Consider the following 24655-nt stretch of genomic DNA (forward strand, 5'->3'; position numbering starts at 1 on the left):
TACAAAGCCTAAGACATGAATGTATCTCAGTATCTTAAACTGCCAGAACCCTAACTCTGCTTTGGAGGTTAGTCAGGATCACTTCAGAATCAAAAAAGTTGAATAGAATTTAAAATAATGAAAAAGATCTGTAACCCCAAAATGACTTAGTTAAAATTGAGATGAAAACTTATATATATCAGACTATTTCAGCCACACAGCCATATGCACATATCAAGAAAATAAAAATTAATTACTACAAATACTGTATTTATGATTCTTGATCACAATGAAAACTTGTCATTACCTAATTAAAGAAGGAATTAAAGCAAATGCTCGTGATATCAACCTCTGTTAAATATAGATCTTCAGATTTGTTGTAGAGAAGGCTAGACTTTACACACAATGCTAATGTGGAATAATCAGATAAAGCAAATTTACGACATATATAATAGTTTCATGTACTCAATACTAACAAACATTATTTAAGAATGTCTAACAACATAAAACTCAGAAAGAAATTAGAAGGGCAGTAAATCCAGCATTGTATGATCATGAGGAATAGGATGATTTATGAGATGGGATCTAACATTTTCCATTGTAACTAAGTTTGCTCATCTATGGCAATAAAATTATCATCATGGATGAGAAATTATGTTACTTTTCTAAAGTTAAAAATGTCTCACATTTTGCCTGCTCTAATTCCTTTTCAGTACAGTCATAAACATCTTCAAAAGACTGCAATTCTTCTCAGTCCAGTACCAAAAAGTATTTCCTAAAAATAAGTGATGATGAGAGCATAGGAAGAAAAATTAAGACAGAAACCGGGACCTATCAGAAGATGTACCATTCTATTAGTAGGCAAAGAATATAAAGAATTAATAATAAAAATAACATTAAAATAACAATTTGTGTCCTCATTTGTGAGACTGGTATTGATAGTGATGTTACTTATTTATATATTACTACAAACAGAGGAAAAGGGTAAGAAAAGTCTATATAAACATTTTATATATATATATATAAACACACACATATAAGCAGTTGAGCTTTGGTATACATATTGACCAATTTACAGAAGCTAAGATTACATTTCTATAGAAAAGTATCTAGTAGTGCTGAATTTTAAAGAACATTAACATTCTGAAAAGCAGCAACTTTTAAGTTAGTTTAGCCTTTGAGAATAAAAAGCTAATGGAAACATTTGTGAGGAAAAACATTACAAAGCTACTTTGAAGAAAGCTGCTTAATTACAGTGGCACAGACTCAAAAAAGCTCGTTTAGTTATAAAATTTGCTTTTCAGATGATATTACAGAAAAAGTTGGGAAATAAGAATGAAGCTGACACATGATTTCCACTGGGCTCATATAAACAACCGTATGGAGAGAAAACGTGATGTAAATTTACTGCAACAGCTGGCATAAGTATATGGTGGACAGAAAATGAAAAGCAATTAATGAAGTGCCACCTGGAACAGAACTTCAGTGACATTTCAGACATGTGAACTTTGAGTAATTCCGCAGAAATTCAGTTCAGTTGTTCTCTGAACATTCTGCATCACCAGAGATAATAGTACTGTAGCAACCTATATCCTGCAAAGTACTAAATATCTACATCACTGATTTTCCCACATACATATGCACGCATTTTGATGCAGTGATGTCAGACAATCAGTTATTAAATGTAAAGAATTCTCACAGTTCTTAACTGTAGCTGCTTGAGACCTAAGTTGCCAATTACCCATGATGCTTACATGATAACAGCACCACTGTTACTTCACTCAATTGCACCACATCATTAGGTTTAACCATAACTGGAAGCATGGAAAACCTGCTGTGGAGAACTGATGAGGGAGGCTGAGCAAGACCATGAGCTGAGCCACTTTATCTGACACCTGGATCAAGCATGACTTAGCAACTGTGCAGTGCCTGGGGGGATACTGTCTCAGTGAAGAAGAGCACCCACACCTATGTACAGAGATACTAAGGCCTTACCCCCTTTTATCCGTGCCTAACTGGACACTTACCTGAGTGTCTTTCCACCTCGTAATAAAACTGTTCTCTATGTCCATTTGTTTGACTTGGTCTTCATTTATCTGTATAAACAAATAATTTTGGAGTGATTAATAATAATTATCGTAACAACTGCCACTAGCGTTAATCGTGCTCTCATAAAAGCAGGTATGCAAACTGTTGTATCAGTCAGAAACAGCTCTTCACTGATGGGACTCACCATTATAAACTTCACAGAATACATATTGAAACAAAGATGAATCAAATAAAAATGCAAAACAAGGTTATAGTGGCACAGTCAACTCCAAATCAAAATGGCTAATATTAATTGCTGCTAGTAGTAGCTTTTCTATGCAATCGTATTTAACATTATTTCTGGGTCTAAGGAACAAATCAAATTGTAATCACAGCTCAGAGACTTAGAACACAAAAATCCTTCCATGCCTCATCTCTGAGCAGGCCCATAAAATTTGATTAGAAGAGTTATTTTTAATAGTCATAATCATAAACTTTTCTTAAATTTAGTAAGCTTTTGATGGCAAGGAGAATGAGCATCATTTTGGAAAACATCAGCTTACAGCATCCCATAAACAGTCTTCTCTACATAGGTCAAACTAACTGGGAAATAAAATTTAAAGCAGGCCAAGAAAAACATACACTGAATTCAAGTTCAAAAACCCTGTAAATCCTCCGATCGTTGAACTAGGAGGAACACAATTTAAAGTAGATTTTATATTTTTGAATCATTAGCATCTGAGCAGTTAGGATACATATAAAGATACCTACATGAAAAAGTTGCACATAATTTTTAATTAGATCTTCAATTACATTGACTTCTTCACTAGTTTGGCCTTGAGTTTGAAATAAGCATGAGGAAAACACCACGGCTAAATTGTGAGGGTTCATTTGGTTAATTTCAGAACACTTCTGCACCCTGTTGAAGGAAAAATAAAAAATATTTAGACAGTTTCATTGTTCCTTTGATTGTATGAGGCCCCTTTACAGAATATAGAGAACACTTAAAAAAAGGTAACTACATTAAATGCAATGAAAACATGTACTATTATTTATTTTATATTTCTTTTATTCTTTATTTCTCATTACAGAAATGAAAACTTTCTAACTGCATTTCAAGTGATATCAAAACTATTTAGAATAGAAACAATGAAACCAGAACAGTATACCTGAGTTCAAAGGGACCTGCATCAAGTCCAACTGCTGGATCACTTAAGGGCTGATCAAAAGCAGAAGCATGATGCTAAGGGCCCTGTCCAACAGCACTGACAGGCTTGGGTCATGAGCCATCACTCTACAAAGCCTGTTAAAATGTTTGACCACCCTTTTGGTAATTAAATGCTTCCTAATGACAACCTGGTACTTCTCTGGATGCAGTTTTGAAGAATTTCCATGCACCCTACCACTGGATACCAGGGAGAAGAGACCAGCATCTCCCTCTCCCCTTCCCCTCCTCAGGAAGCTGTACAGAGCAATGAGGTCACCACTCAGCCTCCTTTTCTCTGAAGTAGAAAAGCCCAGAGTCCTCAGCCACTCCCCACAGGTGATTCCTCCCAGCCCTTCCTTCCAGCCCTTACACCAGCACTGCTGCCTTTCTCTGGGTGCATTCAAACATCTCAACATCCTTTAACTGCAGACCCCAGAACTGCACACACTGCTCCACGCGAGGCCAAACCAAGGCTAAATACAGTTCCACTGTATTATGTAATCTAAGTATAACCTACAAACTTCAGATCAAAGATCAAACAAAATGTGGAAAGAAATTAGCTCCTTCTTAGTTCCTATCCCCATAGTAAGGTTTTCATATTAGTTCTGTTCTTGACATAACATGTCCTCTTTTAGAGGCAAACACTTTAAACAGCCACAGAATTTTGGCCGTTAAATGCCTGAATTCATACTACTTTCAGAACAGATGAGACATCATATTAATATCTCTAACTGGATATGCTTAGAAACATCTTAAACACAATATGTAGTACAATCTTTATCCAAATAATGGCACCAATCAATTTGATTATCACATAAATATTTTTAAATTACATCCGCTATGTACCTGGCAATGTAACATAATTTCTGAACATAGCATCCTGTTAAGAGAAGTTTCTACACATTCTATCCTCACAGCAATTCACCAAAAAATATAATTGGACTTGTCCGATAGATGATATAATATAGACCAGAACTATTCAACCTTGACACCTCAGAATGGTCCACTCACATATTTTTTACATATTTTCTGCCCCTTATTTGATCTAGGAGTAAGTCATGACCTTTGGTGCTTAAACAAGTTTGTATTTTGGATATTCTCTACCACTACTTCAGTTGTAAAATGAAGCACTGATGAAAAACAGAAAGGGTAGGTAATTCTCAAAGTTATTATGTGCAAAACAGATTGTGGAGAAGGACATTTTCACTGAAAAAAAAATTTAATTTCAAGAACCATTTGCAACAATCCTCTGGAAGACTAGCAGAGTGGAGTAAAATGAAATTGCAATAAAGAAGCTACATCAAAAATTACCCTACTTGGAGATATACACTGGCAGCCCTCTCTCCCTATAAGGCTGTTCCAATCCATTGACTTTTATAGATACCTACTGCTAAAAATACAACCAAAGAAAAAAACTATTATCAATTAAAGGAATTCAAATGTAATTAATTGCTGCAACCAGATAAGCTTTTGTGATTACTAGTTAATGAAACAAGCCCCATTTCATATATTGTAGAGTTAGACTAGAACACATTATAAGAATTTCTCTGCTACAATGCATTATTTGCAATGACCTGTAAAGATGTTCAATTAAAGCAGCCAAAGTTGCTCTATTGACTGGTGGAAGACTCCGAACAAAAGCTCTGTACTTTCTCACGCGTTCCTTTTCATTCTGCGTATCTGCCGGAAAATAATAATCATTGAGCATTAATAAAAATACACACTAAAAACCAACAGCAGTTCTCATTAACTGTATCAGCATCATCTAGTCTTTTAAAATTACTATTTATCAAATCAACCTCTTCTTCATAAAGGCAATGCTGACAGTACACTATTTTAAAAGTCTGTTATCATACACCAGTTTGGGGAAACACCAATAAAGAGGGACAATTCTATATTCAAGCACCATTTGCCACCATTTAAGACTAAAGCCCAGAACAGCAATTGCATTTTCTCTCAAAGCACATTTAGTCTGTAGCTTGTGCATGTACATGTGTGAGTGCAACTGCATAGGCAGAAGTGCACATATACTTACGAGAGTTCCCAGCAATGAGAAAGGAAAAGACCTTTTCATATTTTAAATATTTACTGGAAAAGTGTCTGAAGGCACAAAGTTGTTTAAGGATCTAAGTGTATATAAGACTGATTAGAGGAGAGCAAGGGGAAAGGGCTGGTAAATAAGCTGCACCAAGTTACAAACAGCTGAATGATGGCAAGGCCAATGGCAGGAATTCCAGTTTTGGGAATTACAGTATCTCAAATGCAACCACAGCTCTCTACCTTAAGTCTGCCTACCTGTGCTGCTTATGTCCCTTTATGCTCAGGGCATAAACAAAGTTAATGCAGCTTTTCCCTCTCAGTCCCCTGCTTCTCTCAAATTTCTGAAAAGAAAGCAGAGAACTCTTCTGGCTGATTGATGGTGCTCTCCACTAACCAATGACTATGTTCTGGTTTCTTTGGTAATTGAAAGAAAAAATAAATAACAAAATAGCAGTTTAAAGATCTTGGACTCTATTTTCTTAAATGTTTTAGTCTTCCTAGAAGTACCTTCTGTATCACTTAACAGGACAGGATTCTCTGTTGTAAAGCTGAAGTAGAATTTTAGCCACGTGTGAATATCAGAAAGGGGAATCACTGCAATACTCAAAAAGAGCTGACTTAAATCTAAACTGCGTCAGAACTTTTTCTGGTTTCTCATGAGATTAATCATGTGATAAGTGAATAAACTCGTAATATTTTTTTCCTCTAAATTTAGAAATTCAGTTTAAACGTAAAAAATGTGTAATATTGATAATATTTTAATTTCTTGAAAGTCTAGTGGCTCACATTAAAGCAACATCCATATATTTAGACTTAAATAAAATCAGAGAGGAATATGCTTTAATATATATTTTTAAGGACAAAATGTGCCACACAGTAAATATGCCTATGTGACCCCTATGCATCAAGATAGAAATTAATCTTCTGTCAGCATTTCCCATGCATCTCTTACTGCTGTGCCTATAATTTTATAGCACAGTTTGGCAGGGAAACCACTTGTTTCTTGCAGTCTGCAAATACTGCAATACAGAAACTAGTATTTTCAAAAAAACATTATAAAAATTATCTCTGATTAACATGCATCTGTTGCAGCTTGTCTTGGTTTGAAAAGACAGGTATGTGCTAGGGAAGAGCAGGGCCTTCCCTCAAAATGGAGCTAATAAACCCCTCCCTCTGAATTAGCATAATTTTGGAATGAAGGGGCTCTCAGGCAAAAAACCGGGGATAGGAGTAACAGTTATTTACTAGTACACTAACAAGACAAAACACCAAGAGCTATGAAATGAACAGCAAACAGAGCAGTACCCCAGTCCCAGTCCTTTCTGGCCGCAGGCACCTTTCCCTGTGCTGCAGGTACTGCTGGTGGGCAGGGGCAGGTCCCCCAGGCTGCAGGAGGGCTGGGGGTGATAGTGGTGGTGTTCCAGGTGGGAAGGGGATGGGGGAGAGACCTTTGCTCACAGTGTTGGGCCCGGTGCTCAGCAGGGTGCTTGGAAATAGCAGGCTGAAGAGAGAAGGCAGCAGTGCAGGCATCCAACAGCAGAAAAGGTGGCTCCTGGCATTGGGATGGAGAGGCTGGGGAAAGCAGAACCGGCTGTCCTCCTCCAACTCCATGAGCAAAAAGGGCCAGCAAGTGCCTCTCTCCTCTTCCTCTCCTCTACCTGCTTCTGATCTCACGGCTTTTTATCCCCCTTCCCCCAGCCACTAGCTATCAGACTTCTTAGCATGGCAATGGGGAAAATTCCACAGAGAAGAGAGGGAAAAAAAAACAACAATCTCCAACACAACCATGTCCCAAGTATTTTTTTTTCCTCTCTGCATTGTTTTGCCAGTTATGAAATAACATAGGTTGATGCAGGGTAAGTAATTTAACAAACCTCTCAAATTTGATACTGAAAATGTACATATAACCTTTATTATATTGAATGCTATTGAATACATTACCTAATGCAGAGATCCAGAATGGATAGAGTTCTTTAGTGAGAAGAGCATCATCTATTTGAGAAAGAAAACTTTTCAGTACATCAGTGACATCTTCAAGCTGATGTTTTCCTGCTCTTAGTTTAACACTTCTGGCATCTTTTTTGAAGCTTTCCAGCAGTTCAGCCACATTGGAAGAATCACCATTCTTAAGATATATTTGCTTGCTACCTAATCCTAGGGCATAAAAATACAGGAGAGAAAAATAAATTAATGTAAATTAATGTAATTAAATTAAGTATTCTTTTAAAAATTCCAGACATTATTATATGAAAATTATATGTGGCTGCCAAATGCATTGTATTTCCTAATAAAATCTTTCTGATCTTTTACATGTACTCACTTCATTAGTAATAACACTGCCAAGTCTTCTTATGGCCAACTAGACCTCTTTGCAAAAATACTCATCATAACAGTAAGCAAGCCTGGGATCACTATTTCAAGAGTATTTTGCAGGCATTCCAAATCCCCAAATTTCTTCAGGACTTCCTAAAACAGTACTTTCAAAAGGCACAGTAAAGAGAAGTAGTTTTGATAATAAGTATTATATTACACATAAAACACAGCTGCTTTCATGAGATAACTCGTTTTATTTTATTACTCTATAGATGAACTCAGTTTAAGACTCAAAGTATTACTGCATTCATCCCACCTGAAATATTTTATTCTTAAAAGCCTTGAGATTAGTAGAAAATACCCTTTTTTCTGTTTTTTCACCTGCTCTGGAAGACATCAGTCAGCTACTATTCTTATATGTAAAAACAAAAACCATAAAGTCAACTTAAAATGTGTAGTTTAAAACAGTCATGACTACCTTCAATCGCTGCATATGTTATTGTAGTCAAAACTTTTGTTTTTTGAATCTTGAGTAAGTTTGAGTTTGGCATAGATGCAGAGTGCTATTTATCTTTGTAGAGGTGATTTCTGCATTCACGTATCTAGAATGTACTTTATGCAAAACCCTGCTTTTCTTATACACCTGTCAAATTAAATATTCTCTCAAAACCTGTGAAATCACATCTAATGGTTTTACAGTTCACCTTTCCTGTAATGCCCACAAGCACTTCCATTTGGTACAGCCTTTGTGGTGTCACTGTCAGGAACAGCCCTGAACCCCAATAGCATCTGTCTTCTGTAGACTACAGCTAAAGACAAAATGCAAATAATGCATACAAATAATTCCTTCAGCTTTCAATTGAGCATTATAACAGCTACTAATGTCGATCCTGAAAAGCATATTTTTGATACAGATTTAATAGTTTCAAAAGACATTAGAAAACTGAATTTTAATTGAGACTACACAATTTTTTCTAACTGGCAGACATAATTACACTGCTTTAAAAATTCAGTGGGTGACACAGTGTAAACTATATCTGGAATAATTTCTATTGCTAATGATTAAAAATAATTTAGCAAGAGCCTTTTTTCTTAATTTTAGGTACTAGGTGTAACCCCATACAACTATAATGCAGTGTTGTCATATCCAAAAGTTATTTAGTTAAACTTCAATGACTCAAATAGAAATTAGATACTGACAGAGGTTACAGACACATTTACACCAAAGACAGATTTGTACAGGGTTGATATGCATGTACCAACCTCACAAGAAAATTCATGAATTTGCAGCAGTAAAAGGACACAAACATCATCTGCTTATAATCTAATGCCACAGAAAGTTATGCTGGGCAAAATTTATTTAAATAAATGATAACCAATTATACATCTTTCAGTTATTTCACTGAAAAAACAGCAGCCTAAGATTGAACTCAGCTCCACAGTTAATGCCAGCTTCCAAAATGTGTTCAGACCACAGCTCTTCCAGGTTTGCAGAGTTTATTTTTTAGGATTTGTCTGCATTGGGGCAGTGGACCCCAAGGCTCAGTTTCATAAGGCAAACAACACAATATTTGAAATAGAAAAGTATCTATAACGGACATTTACAAAGTTGTATTTCTCCAAACTGGCCTTTCTCACGTGTGGTAGTGTATTGCTCCATCTCATTAAAAAATGGCAAGGTGATTGAGGGACATGGTTTTACTTTAAGTAATATATAAACTCGTTCAACAGGATCTGGTACTGGGGGAGCTTAGGTATTATACAAATGATCTTAGCTTGAATAAAATCCACTCTACTTACCATACTGTGTAACAAATGCTATGCAGCTGTTCACTATAATAGGAACATCATTTTTGCTGAGCTGCTGATCTTGTAATGCATTACCATCTGTACCTGCTGCTTTTTCAATTGCAGTATACCAGACCATGAAATCCAGCTTTGTATGGCCATGGATGTATAGTGTTCTGAAAAGTATAAAAATATTTTGAGTTTGGGAAAGAAATAAAAAATGGATGTTATTGTACCAAAGCAACAAAGCAGATGTTCAGAAAAGGGAAAAAACCAACAAAGCCACACTTGGAGTAAGACATCAAGGCATCTTTCACCACTTAAAGCTGTGAAGGTGGTCTATTGTTACAGCATCTTTTCTTTTTCCAAATTCATTTGTATTACCAGTGCCATAAAAAATGAAAGATCCACAAACACTGTCACATGCCTTTGAAAGAACCTGCCAACATTTTAATTACTCTTCTTCAGTCTTGCTCCTACATTATGCATTCATGTGTCCAAGCCATGGCTAAGCAGGAAACAAATTTAGAGACAACTTTCAACACTGTAAAAAACTTTCCCTCTTTTGTATTCACACCCTTAAACCCCACACACACCTGCCAACCTCTTCTATAGAGTAGCTGAGACATATTGAACTTCCCTCCGACACAAGTACCAAAATGATCACCCAGTATCACAAAGCTAAGGAACATATATGAAAAAGCTATGAATTGAGGCAGAATAAGTTAATGCAACACACTTTGCCTGAATCTCAAAGTACAGCCTTATTATGACCCCGTTATTTAAGCATGCTATAATAATCTCCTGTGTGCCACCCTGACAAGCAAGCTTCTAAGAGAGGATACCAAAACTGAAAAGGTTAAGGGGGTCCATATGCATGTGTGCAATAAACAACTGTTCAAAGTGTTAAAACAGTAAGCAAACTTCTATATACGTTCTCTTATCTCCCACTAAAGACATATAAGGGATCAATTTTCTCTAATTTTCTCTGACCATTTATTTGCTAATCAGGAAAAGTCAAAAGGCTCTACTGAACTTCTATTAAAACACTATCATCAAAATAGAAAATAAATCTGTTTTGATTATTTCATTTTTAGAGGGGGGAAGAAGCATTTCATATGATGAGGGAATACCTCATTTCATTTCTTTTTGTTAGTATCTTTCAATTTTGCTTTTATAAATGTTTCCAATCTAGCATTCCTATCTTGATAGGAAGTGGGGATGCAGTCAATGTATTACATATACACATCCAGAAACTGAACTCTTCTCAAGATCCACCATACAGACTGCGCCATTTAGCAGCAAAGTAGATGACGCTAAAATATTTCATCCCACTGAACCAGGTTTTTAGGAAGTCTTTACTTCATGACTTCAAAAGTCATGTTAGCTACCACATATGCCTGTATAGTAGAAGCACAGCCTCTCTCTTCCACTAAGGAAAAAAAAGTAATAATTTGCATAAAGTTCTCCAATTTTTGCAGCAAAATGAGCAAGCCTAATTCAATGCTGTCAAAAGCTTCCTTAAGACTTGTCAAAACAGGTAGATCTCCATCAATGCCTTCCAAAGAATACATCACCACGTTTTCTGGTATTGCCATTGTCATACATATATAAGGAAAATAAGAAGTTTGAAGTGAGTAAAAGAAAGCTTGACAGCGCATGATACTCTACCAGTTTCCTACTGTTATTCACAGATCAGAAGAGGTTAGGACAATGATTTATAAAAGATTTATGGTGCTTTCCAACACAAGAAATGTACATATATATGCATATTACTGTATGTTTATTTCCCCTGCAGAACAGCAGGATTCACATTACAGTATTATGCAAAAGGGTAAGTGGAAATCTCAACAGATTATTTTTTATCCAAAGAATTACTATATATACAGGAAGCAGCATACTGTAAAGTGAAAATATTATTACTTCTAAACAAGAAAAGGGCAACTCTGCTGAATATCAATGAATTGATACCAGAGGAGGAGAGGCAAAAACACTGTACTGAACTTCAAAGGTCATACAGACTTATCAGCATTTTTCACAGAGATACAAAAGTCTAAATCATGTGCCTGTCAATCAATTGTTGTGATATATGAAATACTTAAACTATGTGGAAAAGATCACCTTGTATTTTATGTATCTTTCCATCTTCCCATCAATGCATCATGTTAGGAAAAAAAGGTATCAGAAGCACAAAGTGTTGATGTTCTCATTGTTTTCTAAAATTTGAGAATCTGTTGAGCTTAATTCAGTTACAGAGGAAGAGGCTACTTAATAATTAGCAAAGAAAATGTGGTATTTGTTTTAAGTTGCAATCCCAAAGGACCTACACAGTCATGAAAGAGAAGTTGCTGGTAAGAAATATAAATGTGAAAAGCTGGCTGCTGTCACGGAACTGGGCTTGTTCACAGAAGGCAACTAATTATTTTTGAAAAAATTATACTTGCCCAGTCAGACTGCCACCAGACTGGTGGCATCAAAAAGTAAGATAAATCAGAGATGCATTTTCACTGCAATACCATAGAAGAGAAGAAGGGAGAAAATTAAACCAGTGCCAGACACATTTCAGAACTCAGTCAATTTCCCATGGAAATGGTTTAAAAAGCTCATCTCAAACCTCAATGTTTGGCTGAGAGAGAACACACCTGGAGTAAATTTAAATCACAAAAACATAAAACAATTTTAAAATAAGATGTTTAAAACAGTCTTTCTCAGTTTAGTCCTGTCGGACAATTTTAACAGCATCTTTTGGTTTTTTTTCCCTAATTGGAAGCTATTTTCTAAATTTCCTTGAACCCTGAAGAAATGAAAAGGAAAGGGGAAATTATTTCTAGCAGAAAAGCAGAACTTTCCTTAAGTACAGTGTAAGTCTTCTACAGAACTTCCATGAAGCAATGCAGACAACTTTGCAGCTTTAACCTCTGTGTTCAACTTTTTCACACAGTTTTCAGACAGAATTAATAACCAACATGCATTTCCCATGAAATAAATGTCACTATCAAAATATAAAGTTAAATTAAATCCAAGGTTTAAGATTAAGCATAAACACAGGCTGAAACATAGTGATGTCCCATGTAGCACAAAACCAAGGAATTAGAAGAGTTTATAGAAGTAATCATGTTTGAAAGAATTTGTACTTAATGTTTATGAAGATCTACCATGCAGATTACCAACTATTTTCCACAGACTCAAGCAAAATGCATTTCTTCAATACAAATGCACTGCCTTCTGTAGTATGTTTATCTATGTGTTATTTTTGCAGTTCTAAAAATTGATAAAGATCTCACATTTCGTAACAAATAGTTAGCAATAGTGACAACATGGTGAAAAAATGGCAGAATTTTTGCTATATTCTGTGAAACATACACAGTCCATAGCCAAGAAATTAATAATTTAAGTCCTCAAACAAACAAGGAAGCCTGCCAATGTAGATTTCTGCCTTAGTGAATTGGGAGAATTGAATTGGTACAAGTGATTGCAGCAGATCAATGAATCTCAAGATTAAGGAAGCTACTGTTACTTTTACAGTTTATTGTTGACTACCAGCACATAATTTTGCCCCAGAAGTCAGACAACATATGTGACCATGCTTCATCCACAAGAATGCAAAGGTGTCACTTTAACCCATCCTGCAAAGTCCACTAGCTTTAGTTATGTCTATCAGCTTTGTTGCACAGCTGTGCAATGAGAAAGTGGTACTAGGTGATTTTGGGTAATGTGGGCAGGGAGAGTGAGAAACAGACATCAATACAACTTAGTGTCCTCTGGTAATTCCCACATGATTTTAATCATTTGCCAGTCTGAAAACAGAGCTACTAGAAATGTAAATGTCAATATGGAATTATATTGGAAAATCAAATTGCAACTGAAGCATGGACGTTTCATTAAAATTACTGTTTAAATGTGACCAAGCACTATTTCTTCAAAAGGGACCCTTCAAAAGGTCTTGCATTCAGCATATAGTATTGGAAGCACAAGTCCTTTCATCTTACTCTTAAGTTTCTATTAATTCTGGATTTTAGAATTCTGTGCCCATAGCTGCATTTTATGAGAAAACTTACTGCTATTATCAAATGGTTAAGAAGAAAGAATTGAAAGAACCATCAGCCTAAAGAAATTGTGCCAGTATGTAGGGAAGGTTTATTGTCCATAATAAGAAAGAGCTAACTACATCAGAAGCGTAACGGGTGGGGGGGAAGCACCATCTGGATTACATTATGGTCTGAAAGCATTCACTGACACCTAAGAGAGAGCTTAAATTATTTCAGAAAACTGTAAGAAATGTTTGAAACTGAATTATCTGCACAACTGTTTCTTTCAAGTGCATCATTAGAGATTCTGCATTACATTCTACATATAGAAGATATATTTAAAAACTACTGTATACAGATGTTTTCAGACAACTTTCTTCTTTTCATCATGCAGATTCCTCTGTTGAACTACAGAGCAGTAGCTGTTTCACCAATATGGCTACATAACTTCTGTTTGGATAGCAACAGGAGGTCAAGTATCACAGTCACTTCAAGCATTTTAAAAATACAGAGATCAAGGGAAAAAATCCAAACTGAATATGGATCAAATAAGAGGACACCCCTGTGTAACAAAGCCTCAAACACAGAAAACTTTAAAACAGTTTGCCATTTCTAGCAATAAGTTAAGAAGTATTTCAACTACAAAACTAGAATATTTCAGCTATGAAAGTGGAAGGCAAGAAGAGGCAAATGGCCATCTGATTAGGGTGTAAAACTATACACCACAGTGTAGTGAGAAGTCAGGATTTCCAGCTGAGTTAGATACAGTTCCAGCAGTCCAGAGAATATGCTCCAATAGAAACCAGAATGCAACAAAATTCCACCAGCTGTTAAAAAAAGAGTGTGTTCTGTGATTTATTTTAGCAAAGATACAAAAAAACAAGCATTAACATGTCTGAGATCTGAAAATATAATAATCTAGAATTAAAAGTCATCTAAAATTATTGTGAGAATTTACATTGAGCTTCAAAACACTGAGTACACTGAGCTCCAAAAAAGACAACAATCTTCAAAAGAGAAGCAATCTTGTGGTTTCAGAAATCTTTTAGTGTGGTTCAGCCTCTGATGATATGCTATTACTTGGCATGATTGCCATCTCTTATTTCTGAGCTGATACATGTCATCAGCTGAATATGTCATATAGAAAAAAACTGAACAGCAGGGTGCCAAGCAGAAAGCAGGGTAAAAGAAGAGGGGTCAAAAAAATAAGAGGTAGGAGTGAATTTTATCAATATCTAAGACATTTTGGGAAAATCTCACATGCCTTTTTTGGTAGTATTGTCTCTAAATTCTTATTTTTTATACAAGCTAGAAAGTATTGTGTACATTACAGCCAAAAATCAATTGCAAATTCTTCTTCTGAGTAGATACGTATCAGATGAAGGTTAAATTTTTGTATCCCAAATTCATTATGTTTTTAAGAATCAAGAATTCATAGATTTATTACGTTGTAATAATTTCAGCAGTAAAACGAAGTTTTTATAGTTTCTGAAAATGTATACTTGCATATGCAATCTTTCTTAAGTGAGAAATCCATTTGTAACCACTGAATTAATTATTTTACCTACTATAATTAAAAGAAAAGGTATGAAAGAGAAAGATCTATGAAATATAGACATGTGTGACTTTTCCTAATTAATCAGCCCAAGGACTGAGACTTGAGAAAGAGGCATAAGTACTTGTAAGAAACACGAAGTCAGTAGAAAAATACCTCAAGTAATTTTCATAATATTTTCTAGTAAAATTTAACCAGACACTTTAAGACATTGACCACATTTATATTTTTTATGCAAAGGAGGGTGGCTTTTTTTGGTTTATTTTATCATCATTGGGTTATTTTATTCTCCTAAACTCTTCCTAATTCTGGAAAAATCTTACTAGTTTTATTTAATTGTTTCAATACTACTTTTTATTTGTTTTATAATTTATCCTGCAAGTAAGTGACAATAAATTAACAAGAAAGTCATCAGCTACCTAGAGACTCTTCCAAGTGATCAATCTATGCCAAAGTTAACATTACACAAGCACACATCTAAAATAACAGACAGAATAGGAAAACCTAGAAACTTTGACATTTCATTTAGTAGATGCTGATGACATCTAAAGGATATTAATTCACCTAGAGCTTAGAGGAGCACAAAGTGGATGAGTGGCTATACTTCCATTTACAGTAATTGAGTATAAAGACGAAGGTGATTTTATATTTAATCATTTTACACACACACATTAAATTGCTTATCACTTTACAATGCAATCTCATACAACTGCACTGCACACCTGGATAGTTTTGAAGCAATATCTTAAACAAGAATCACCATGCCAAAGCCTATACACCCATATGGTTTTCAATGTTTAATATAAGGTGAAAACTATACATTTAAATTCACTACAACAAATTAAATTAAAATATATTTATGTCCACCTTAAATCAGACAGTGTCCCTGTTGGAATTATTTTCAAATAGTTCAGAATTTTCCTTAAACTGTTAAAAGCGGTTCAGGGAAAACCTACTCTCACTTGACAGCAATATTATAATGAAATAATTAATAAACCCTGACTTGGAGCTAACAGTTTTGCTCAGCATTAATACCTACAAAATCATATGCATGGTTTATATCCATCTTTTGGACTGCTCCTTGAATAGGACACCTCAGGTTGCCTGTTTGGTGTAGGTAGCTTACTTAATGCTGCATATTTCAACATGCTTCTTTGAAAAAACAAACAAACAAAAAGCAAAACAAATCAAACCAACAAACAAACAAAAAACAAAAACCCGAAATAAAACAGAATCCCTCCCCAAAAAGACAAGAAAAAGTGTTTCCTTCTAACCTGCATAGCCTTACTCAGTTCTGAAACATACAATATCCTACAAGGACTTAAAATTCAGAACATAGAAGCCACAATGCATTTCTGACAAGTTATTTCAACTATGAATATATGTCAAAGGTATCTATGGGGTGTTTCTTTTCTCTGTCAAAGAGAAAAACACTCTTCATTTATTAACCTATTATTGGCTGTTCAAAAGACTGGATAAATACTTCACCACTTAAGAAAATATTCTTTCTTTTCCCCTACCACTACAAATATGACACAGTCATCTCCACCAAATATTACCTACTTGGAAGCAGACATGGATGATGCTTGTTTCATAAGTATGCTTTTTCCTAGATAGGATATTGTTAACTGAGATCAGGCCATTACAATAAGATTAACCAGAGGACTCATTCATATCCTCTCAAACCTGACCTAGGCAGATTGAGACACAGAATTCTGAGACATAAGAATGATTAAAAAATCAAGAAGTTTGTAGTAAATGCTCCAAGGAGGTATTCTTTCTGTACAGGGTAAAAGGAGTTAGTTCCTTTTGAAGAAATCATTATTGGCAGACTAATCTGGGAATAAATTTCTCAGTGGGAAAACTGTTTTTAATTAAGTAGTGCTTGTTAACATTTTGTGACACAGACATAAAATGTAATTAATGCACAAAGATATTCCCTCCTTTAAAAAGTCTGCACATTTACTCTCTCACTAGCAACCCCAACTGAAAGAAACACCTGAACTTATCAACGACAAATCTAAGATATCAATATAAAAACAGAACAAAGATTTTTTCAGATAGAACCTTACCTTCCTTTTTCAACAAGCAGGAGGACATCTATTCTCTCTCCATTTTGCATCACACTACTGGTTGCTGAAAACAAAACACATGCACATTCATATGACCTTCACAGACACATACTTGTAGAAAAATATATACATGCATGCATATATAGACGTTTTTTCAAAATTATGTCCAGTGGCAAAAGGGGCATGGAATTCTTAAATTTTGCAGATACAGAATGCTGCTGATAACAGAAAGAAAACTCCACAAAATACCACACCACACTTATATTTAAAAAAAAAAATAACACCGAACGTTATCAAGAAAGTTTAAACATGTACTTTTTAATGTAAGAATAAGCTAGAGTGTTTTATTATATGAAACTTGAAAATACAAATTATAGAAGACAAAATGATTAAGAAGTAAGATGGATTTTGGAATCCATGAACTTTTTGCACCTTAGTGGCTGCACATATTTACAGTAAGATAATGCAATTTATCTCTTTTGCATAAAGATCAGTGACACACTTCTTTATGTTGCCTTACATTATCCCTGCTAAAAAAAAGACCCTGTAAAACACCTACACGATACATAACACAGCAAATACATCTGGATAGTTTCCAGTTGCACTGCTTAAAATACCATACCATGCACTATACTAAAACCAGTATATTAAATGTAACCTGTTTACTAATTTGAAATTTGGAAAACTTAATTTCTCAAAGTGAGCATCATAGGTAATCTATCTTATTTCAACTAATTCCCTGAGAGAGTAAAGTCCTAAATACCAATGAAATGCAATAAACACATGGCATGTTACATGATGTTTTTGTATCACACATACTCCTAGCCTCACCTTCATTTAGTGAGTCAAATATTAAGAAGGTAAGTTACTATACTTCCACATCATTATATTTCAATTTTCATTTATACAAATCAGTATTAATAGTGGAGAAGATATATTCTGGAGAAAGCAGAAATAAATTTTTAAAAGTATGGATATATAATATTTCCAAGAAATAAAACTAATGTTAAAAACCCCAAGCAAAACAAATTATCAACTGAAAGTCAAAAGTGTTTCATTTTTATACATGAGATAAAATATACACAAATTTTCCATGCTTTTATGATTCTGGCAGAGGCAATTACAGTTGCATCATCAAGACAAGTATGGAACAGTTCTACTGCCTAATCTTTTAATTCTGAATTAGGATCAAAAGTATTCTCAAGTTAAAAGACACTTAGAGGCATAAAAACATCCTGATTAAAAACCACCTTCATGGTGTTACTCACACTAAATAAAAGGTGGCCATAAATAAACAGTAGAAAGTCCAATGGCATTCAGGCAAGCTTCTGCAAAACTCTCCACAATCTGTCAGCATTTATAAAGAGGATCATCAATAAAGAGCTAAATTCTCTTCTCTATGTTACTATATTATAAACCCCAAATTATATGTATTTTTCTACGTAATATACTGCCTTGTTCAATATAAAACAAGCAGGGCAGATATACTTGAAAGAGGATTCAGAGCACAATTACAAACAACGATTGGTCACTGAACACCATTTGTACAAATATCTCTCCACACCATGATATTGAGATTTTTTTTTTTGGGGGGGGGGGGGGGGGGGGGAAGTCTATAAGTCTGTGAAATAGTTTTACAGGAGAATTATAATTTTCCAGTATGTCTGAGTATTTTAAAACTAGACCTGTCAATCATCTGAAGAATGTGTTCTGCAGTGCGTATTTCTGCCCTGTCAGAAATATGAGACAATAATCCCAAAAGGTTATATATTATTATTCAATTCTGTACTCTTGTAAGAAAGATATTGCTGCAACTGGGACAAAAATTGTCATCATTCATTTTAAAGCTGTGAAAAATTTCTCTGGCATGTGCCAAAAAGTACGAAAAAAACCCAAGACAGAAATTAACCAACTCCATATTTAGATAAGAGTTGGAAGAACATCTGACATATGTGAAGTAATATTTACTGAGCTTCCCAATATTTATTATTTTGAAATGCAATAGAAATGTTCTTAACAGTGAATTAATCCCATAGGACATTTTCTGAATACTAGATGTTCTTACTTAGTTCTTGCAGCCTCCTTAGATATATGGAATCTTCTTCAGCATCCTCCATTTCAAGACAAAAGTAAAGGCTTGACTTCTCTATAGCAAACCAGCCTTTTCTCCACTGATCCAGGCTATGGCCATCTTTGTAGTACAGCTGCCCTATAAGGTCACAGTCTCGCTCTAACAATGATTCAGCCACAGGGGGAACAAAATGCTACCAAAGAAAATGGGGTGAGTCAGATGAAGAAAAAAACCCTCTGCCCCTAAAAAACAAAATTAAAATATTGCAAATCTGTAGGATTCTAGGATAAAGGTCACGGTAAAAAAAAAAAAAAAACAACCTTCGAGCTATAAAACCCCCACTCATAAACCCATAGACACACTAAATTTAAAATGTATAATCAAGTGTAACGTTTTTCCATTCATACTCTACAATTCAAACATTTCTGCTTTTGAACTACCATTGATTTAATTAGTAATGTGATTATTAACATTTGGAACAATACAAAATACGGTATCACTTTATGAATTCCATTCCAGCAAAATAATTTCAATAGAACTGCAACCATAAAAAACTTAGCTGAAAGATATTCATGCAGTATATGTCTTTATACCAGAGCACATATAATATATTCTTAAGGTTGGCATTAAAATGCTGCTTCAATTCCTTTCACATTTTATTTTATTATCTTGTTTCAAACATTAAATCACAGAAGTTATTTCTTCCTGCTGCACTGGAAATCTTTACATGCAGGAGAGATCAGTATTCATCAATAATGGCTTCTCAAAGGTTTTAAGCTAACAATGGCACTGTATTATTTTTGCAAAGGCTCCTGGCCTAACTGAAAAAGATAATTATCAGGATTACCTTAGCTATTGCTGAAGTCCATTTTCTTTGTGAATATGCAGCTTCAGCTCCAAACAGAAAAACACGTTCTGACATTAAGTATATTTCAAATGTAAAGATGTCCCTAAAGCAAGCAAGAGAAGAAACACAGCTGTATTTAGTCTTTAAAAGAGTGACACACTTATGGAGAAAATACACACAGGAGTTTTATTTCACTGTTTTCTCATTCCTTCATACATACAGAATGGAATCCATCTGCATTTCTCCTCCAATATTACAAGTACAGCCCAGCTAATAATAAAGCACTTTACAATGCAACAGGATCAAAGAACTTTGCAGGTCAATAATACATGTCTAAAGGCTATGGTGTAGTAGTTTCTTGAATAATTCCGAAATGCATAAAAATGTTTACATATAGTCATTAAAACTGCATAGGGAATGTTTTGGTTTTGCAAGCGCATGTTATTTGATCAAGTAAATTTTTTGTGATGCGTTCAAAAATATTTTTTTGTATGTTTAGTATAACCAGAACAACTAGTTAAACAGAAAATTGTAAGCAAGTTGAAATGTTGGCTCCTAGGGACTTTTAGATGTCATTTGGTCTAATCTCCTGCTCAAAGAGGGATTATCACAATGAGCAACCTTGAAAACAGTCAAGAATGCAGAGTACTATTCTTGTCACCAACCTGCTCCTGCCTTCCACCTGCCCTCTAATTGAAGAGGCTTTTCCTGTCAGACAGCCTGAATCTGCTGGGGTGAAATGAGTGGTCGCTGTGCATCACCAGCCATCCCCAAGAGGAGCAGGAAGGCTTTGAAGTTGCTGTAGCTCAAGAAGCTCTTAAGAGCTTTCTTAAGGGAGGTTTTTGGGTTTTTTTTTCTTTTAAAAATTATACCACTCTTTAAGCAGATGAACCCTGTTTATTCAATTTTTAATGCACAGATAAGGACAGCAAAAGAAGACAAAGCAAACTAGCTTAAATTGGTGTGGAATTTGGAAAGTAAATATCGTGCTGAAGCTAGGGTCAGTCAGGCTTTAACTTACAAATTAGCCTTCACCAATTTATAGTATGATTTTTTCTGTGACCTCTTGTTATATGCCCAATAGATGGAGTACGCTTTTTCCTTTTAATGCTGAAGACTGAGATTTATCTAAACGTGGAGAACTGAGCATGAGTCACTTCTATCATTTTCAACAATCACTTTGAAAATTATATCAACACTTAGTTTTGACTAACGGAACAGGCATTTTTAAGGACCAGCAGTTTCACTACATGAAATATCAAATCTAAATAAAATTTCTCATAAAACTCCTCAGTCACAGGCAAAGCACTACAGGAGGGTAGTTGCTTCCAAAGAGTGAAGTATTCAGCCAACATGGCTTTTTTAATTTAGGTATTACCTTAAAATGGAACCATTTGGAAATGCAGCAAGCAATACGTTAGATTTGAAGACAGAAGAAAAAAGTTATTTTTTTTCTTTTTGGTGGATATCACAGTGCTGCTGCAGAATAGCAAAGGTCATTTCTCTATATTTGATAGCATATTGAGACATCACCATGTTCCACAATTTCTCTCCCCTGTAGCAGTCTAAGTCTTTTATTCCCATTATCTTTTTCAGAAGCTTACTGAATAGACTATGCTTTCTTTGCAGACAATTTTGTTTAGTAACTAAAACCATTACAGTATTATACTATAGAAAATTATGTGTATTTTAGGTGCATATACATGCATTAAAAAATAGAAAGCAAGTGTTATGGAGTCTGTTAGACAAATACAAAATATATTTTAAACAAGAATACTGCACTAAAGAAATTGAGTATCACTGGAATCAGATATAGGTCAATGTTCGTGTGATGTTTTTCATGTACAACTGGGATGTGAGTGAGTAATAAAAGAAAAAATCCAGACCCCCACAAAAAAAAAAAAAAAAAAAAAAAAAAAAAAAAGAGCTGGTTTCTTCCAACTAATAATATGCAGCAATTACACTGTTCTCCTCAGCTACAGAACAAAAACTGCATTTCAAATACCAATACCTCTGTGACCAAATCCAGAAGCATTGTGGAGAGCTGTATTAAAAGGAAGAAGCAAAGCAAGAATTTTGGCTTGAGGCAGAGGTCAGTCCCAGAAAGAAAAATGAGTATTAATTTTTCAATTTATCATCATGTAACCTTTCAAGCACTGAGAATATGCATTACAGATCTAATGAGAAACAGATGTACCTAATTTTAGCTGCCCTTTTAAATTACCCTAATATTTTCATTCTACCACTATAAAAAAACAAACCCTAAATATCAAATAGCACTGATTTCTTGATGTCAAATGAAACCAGCTTTTTTTCTAAATTGCCTAATCAGAATTTAAGGAAAAATGAACAGATTTTTACTGGAATACAAATAAAGGAGCTTACCCTCTATTTAAAAAGAAGTCTGACTTGTGTACAACAAGACAGATAACTTCATTGATGTCAATCATACCATTAGGAGTGGTAGTTTTGTCATTTTCATAGTAGCTCAGAAAGCCACTTTCCAAAGTGCACCACCTTTTGTTGCAATCTGTGATTAAAGAAATAATAGAAAGGTCAGATTTTCTTAATAGTTTGTTGGGGTTTTTTTAATAAGCAAATACAAGATGGAGGAAAAAGTCTGCAGAGCAACTTCAATGAATTATTTGGTATATTTAATGCCAACTAAATGTTTACTCCCTCTTATGACCTATAAATACAACACACGACATAGCATAGCACATGACATCTATTTGCTACTGAAAATAATAATTAATTTATTCTAGCTTAGATCTAGTTCTTAGAACAAAATCTGAGGTGCATCTGTTTCCACTACTGCAGAGAAGTAGATCCTAAAAGAAAATACTCTTTTTATTTTCCACAGTCTTAAAATTCCTATACAGCTAGCAGAGTACTTCTGAGAATTTGGTAAAACAGAATTTGGCAAAAGAATCCAAAAGAATCCAATTAATAAACAGTTGCAATTTGCAAATGCCAACTATGTTATCCGATATTTTATCCAATTACTTTTTCTGTTGTTTTCTCTATGGTTTATATAAGTTTTATAAATATTTTTGTACTATTTATTAATATTTATTTGTATCTTGATAGCTGCCATCTAGTACTATCTAGATTCTGTCTAAATACACATATTAAGTACTAAAATAAACATAACATAAACGGCTTGATAACATACAATTTTATGAGAGCTGAGTACCACATTTGAAGGTTTTGAATGTCCAGGGCTTTTTGTCTCCCAGCTCTCCCTCTCCCTTCTTCCAAAACCTATTCTACAAAACAGCTCACTACTTCAATATTCATTAAACTATTAAACTCCCAAGGACAATTCTGGAATATCAAGGCTTTTTAAAGGGCTCCATAAAACCATTTACACTAGAAACAAAAGCAAAAATCAAACTCAAGCCCCTAATCCTCTAAGCTTTACTTTTTGATCCACGACACCAGAATACCACCACCATTCAAGCTCTCTTCCCGCTGATATCAACAGCTGTTAATTAACAACAACTCTCCTCAAAATTTACACACCCCTGCTGAGAACATGGATGCCACTGTCATGAGAAGTACACACAAAGTTGGCTCTCTCCTGTACTGAGACACACATAATGAAAAACGAGGCTGTATTTCCAGGTGTTCCACCTGGTTGGTATAAAACCTTGCTTAATTCACAGCACTGAATGATTTCTTCTGTGTCCCTTTCCCATTAAGGCCAAGTCTACAAAGGGAGAACAGCTTTCTGTAACAAAAAGCAAGCACTTGCAGCCCTTGGGGCTGAAGGCAAGGCTGTCAACTGCCTCAGAGATTCCTAACGCTGAAGAAGAACTTAATTCTAATGGTTAAACTGCTTCACAGGATTCTGAGTTGGAGCCCTGTCCACACACAGCACGAAAAACAAAAACAAAAACAAACAAACAAACTAAAAACCCACCCCAAATTCAAAACTGTCTAAATGCTGTGAGAGAATGATGCTCCCCCTCTGGAAGTCAGAACTGCTTCAACAGGAGTTCTCTTCTCTACAACTACATAGTTACATCAGATTTTCCAGATAACATGACCTTACTTGAATATCAACAGGAAGAGGAAAGATCTAACAGTTAGTACTCTAACCCTCAAATTATTTCCTAAAGAGAGTAAGAAGGAAAAACAATATTTCCACTCATTCACAATAATTTGCAATATGAGTATTGCTTCATGTTAGCGAGATTTAGAAACAGTTCTGGATGCAGTGAAAGAAGAGAAAAATAAATATTATATATTTTTTGTTTTGAGTAGCAGGAAGTACTTCTGTCATACTGCTTCTTAAACACAGCAGAGATAGATTAGAGCCCTAAGGCAAGTTTCTTACTTGAAGTTGCAGAGTTTTTTGTTGTTTTTGGAAGTATGTCATTAAATCTCCCTCCCTCGTTCCACTGGTCTCCTTGAACTGCAAATGGTGAAGGAAACCTATCTTCCTACGTATCTGTAAAGAGCCCATCCCAGAAATACCAGTTCTGACAAACCCAAAATCCATGGATAACTTAACATCAATACAAAAATCAAAGCAAACAAACTCCCACCCCAAAAAAGCAAACAACAGAACATCTACCATCTTCAAGACATAATCAGAACTTCAGAGAACAAAACCAGAGATGAGAGAAATGTGGTTCCTTTCCATTTACTCTATGTTCCCCAAGTAGCAAGTACAGTGCTAAGCAACAGACTACAAACTTTCAAAGCAGCTTCATTTCTGT

General features: G+C 34.9%; 1 protein-coding gene across 1 annotated transcript in view; it reads right to left on the reverse strand.

Annotated features, from left to right (window-relative positions):
- The window catches only part of ARAP2 (ArfGAP with RhoGAP domain, ankyrin repeat and PH domain 2), a 110763-nt gene that overhangs the window by 25409 nt on the left and 60699 nt on the right, over window positions 1-24655 (reverse strand). The window contains exons 15-23 of the mRNA XM_062492701.1: window positions 22314-22458; window positions 19929-20031; window positions 19076-19274; window positions 17011-17074; window positions 9368-9531; window positions 7196-7408; window positions 4789-4894; window positions 2779-2926; window positions 2007-2075 (exon numbers count right to left, since the gene is read on the reverse strand). Of these exons, the coding sequence (XP_062348685.1) occupies window positions 2007-2075; window positions 2779-2926; window positions 4789-4894; window positions 7196-7408; window positions 9368-9531; window positions 17011-17074; window positions 19076-19274; window positions 19929-20031; window positions 22314-22458 (1211 nt within the window). The remainder of the gene's footprint in view (window positions 1-2006; window positions 2076-2778; window positions 2927-4788; window positions 4895-7195; window positions 7409-9367; window positions 9532-17010; window positions 17075-19075; window positions 19275-19928; window positions 20032-22313; window positions 22459-24655) is intronic.

This window comes from Cinclus cinclus, chromosome 5 (genome assembly GCF_963662255.1).
Source record: "Cinclus cinclus chromosome 5, bCinCin1.1, whole genome shotgun sequence".
Taxonomy (NCBI): domain Eukaryota; kingdom Metazoa; phylum Chordata; class Aves; order Passeriformes; family Cinclidae; genus Cinclus; species Cinclus cinclus.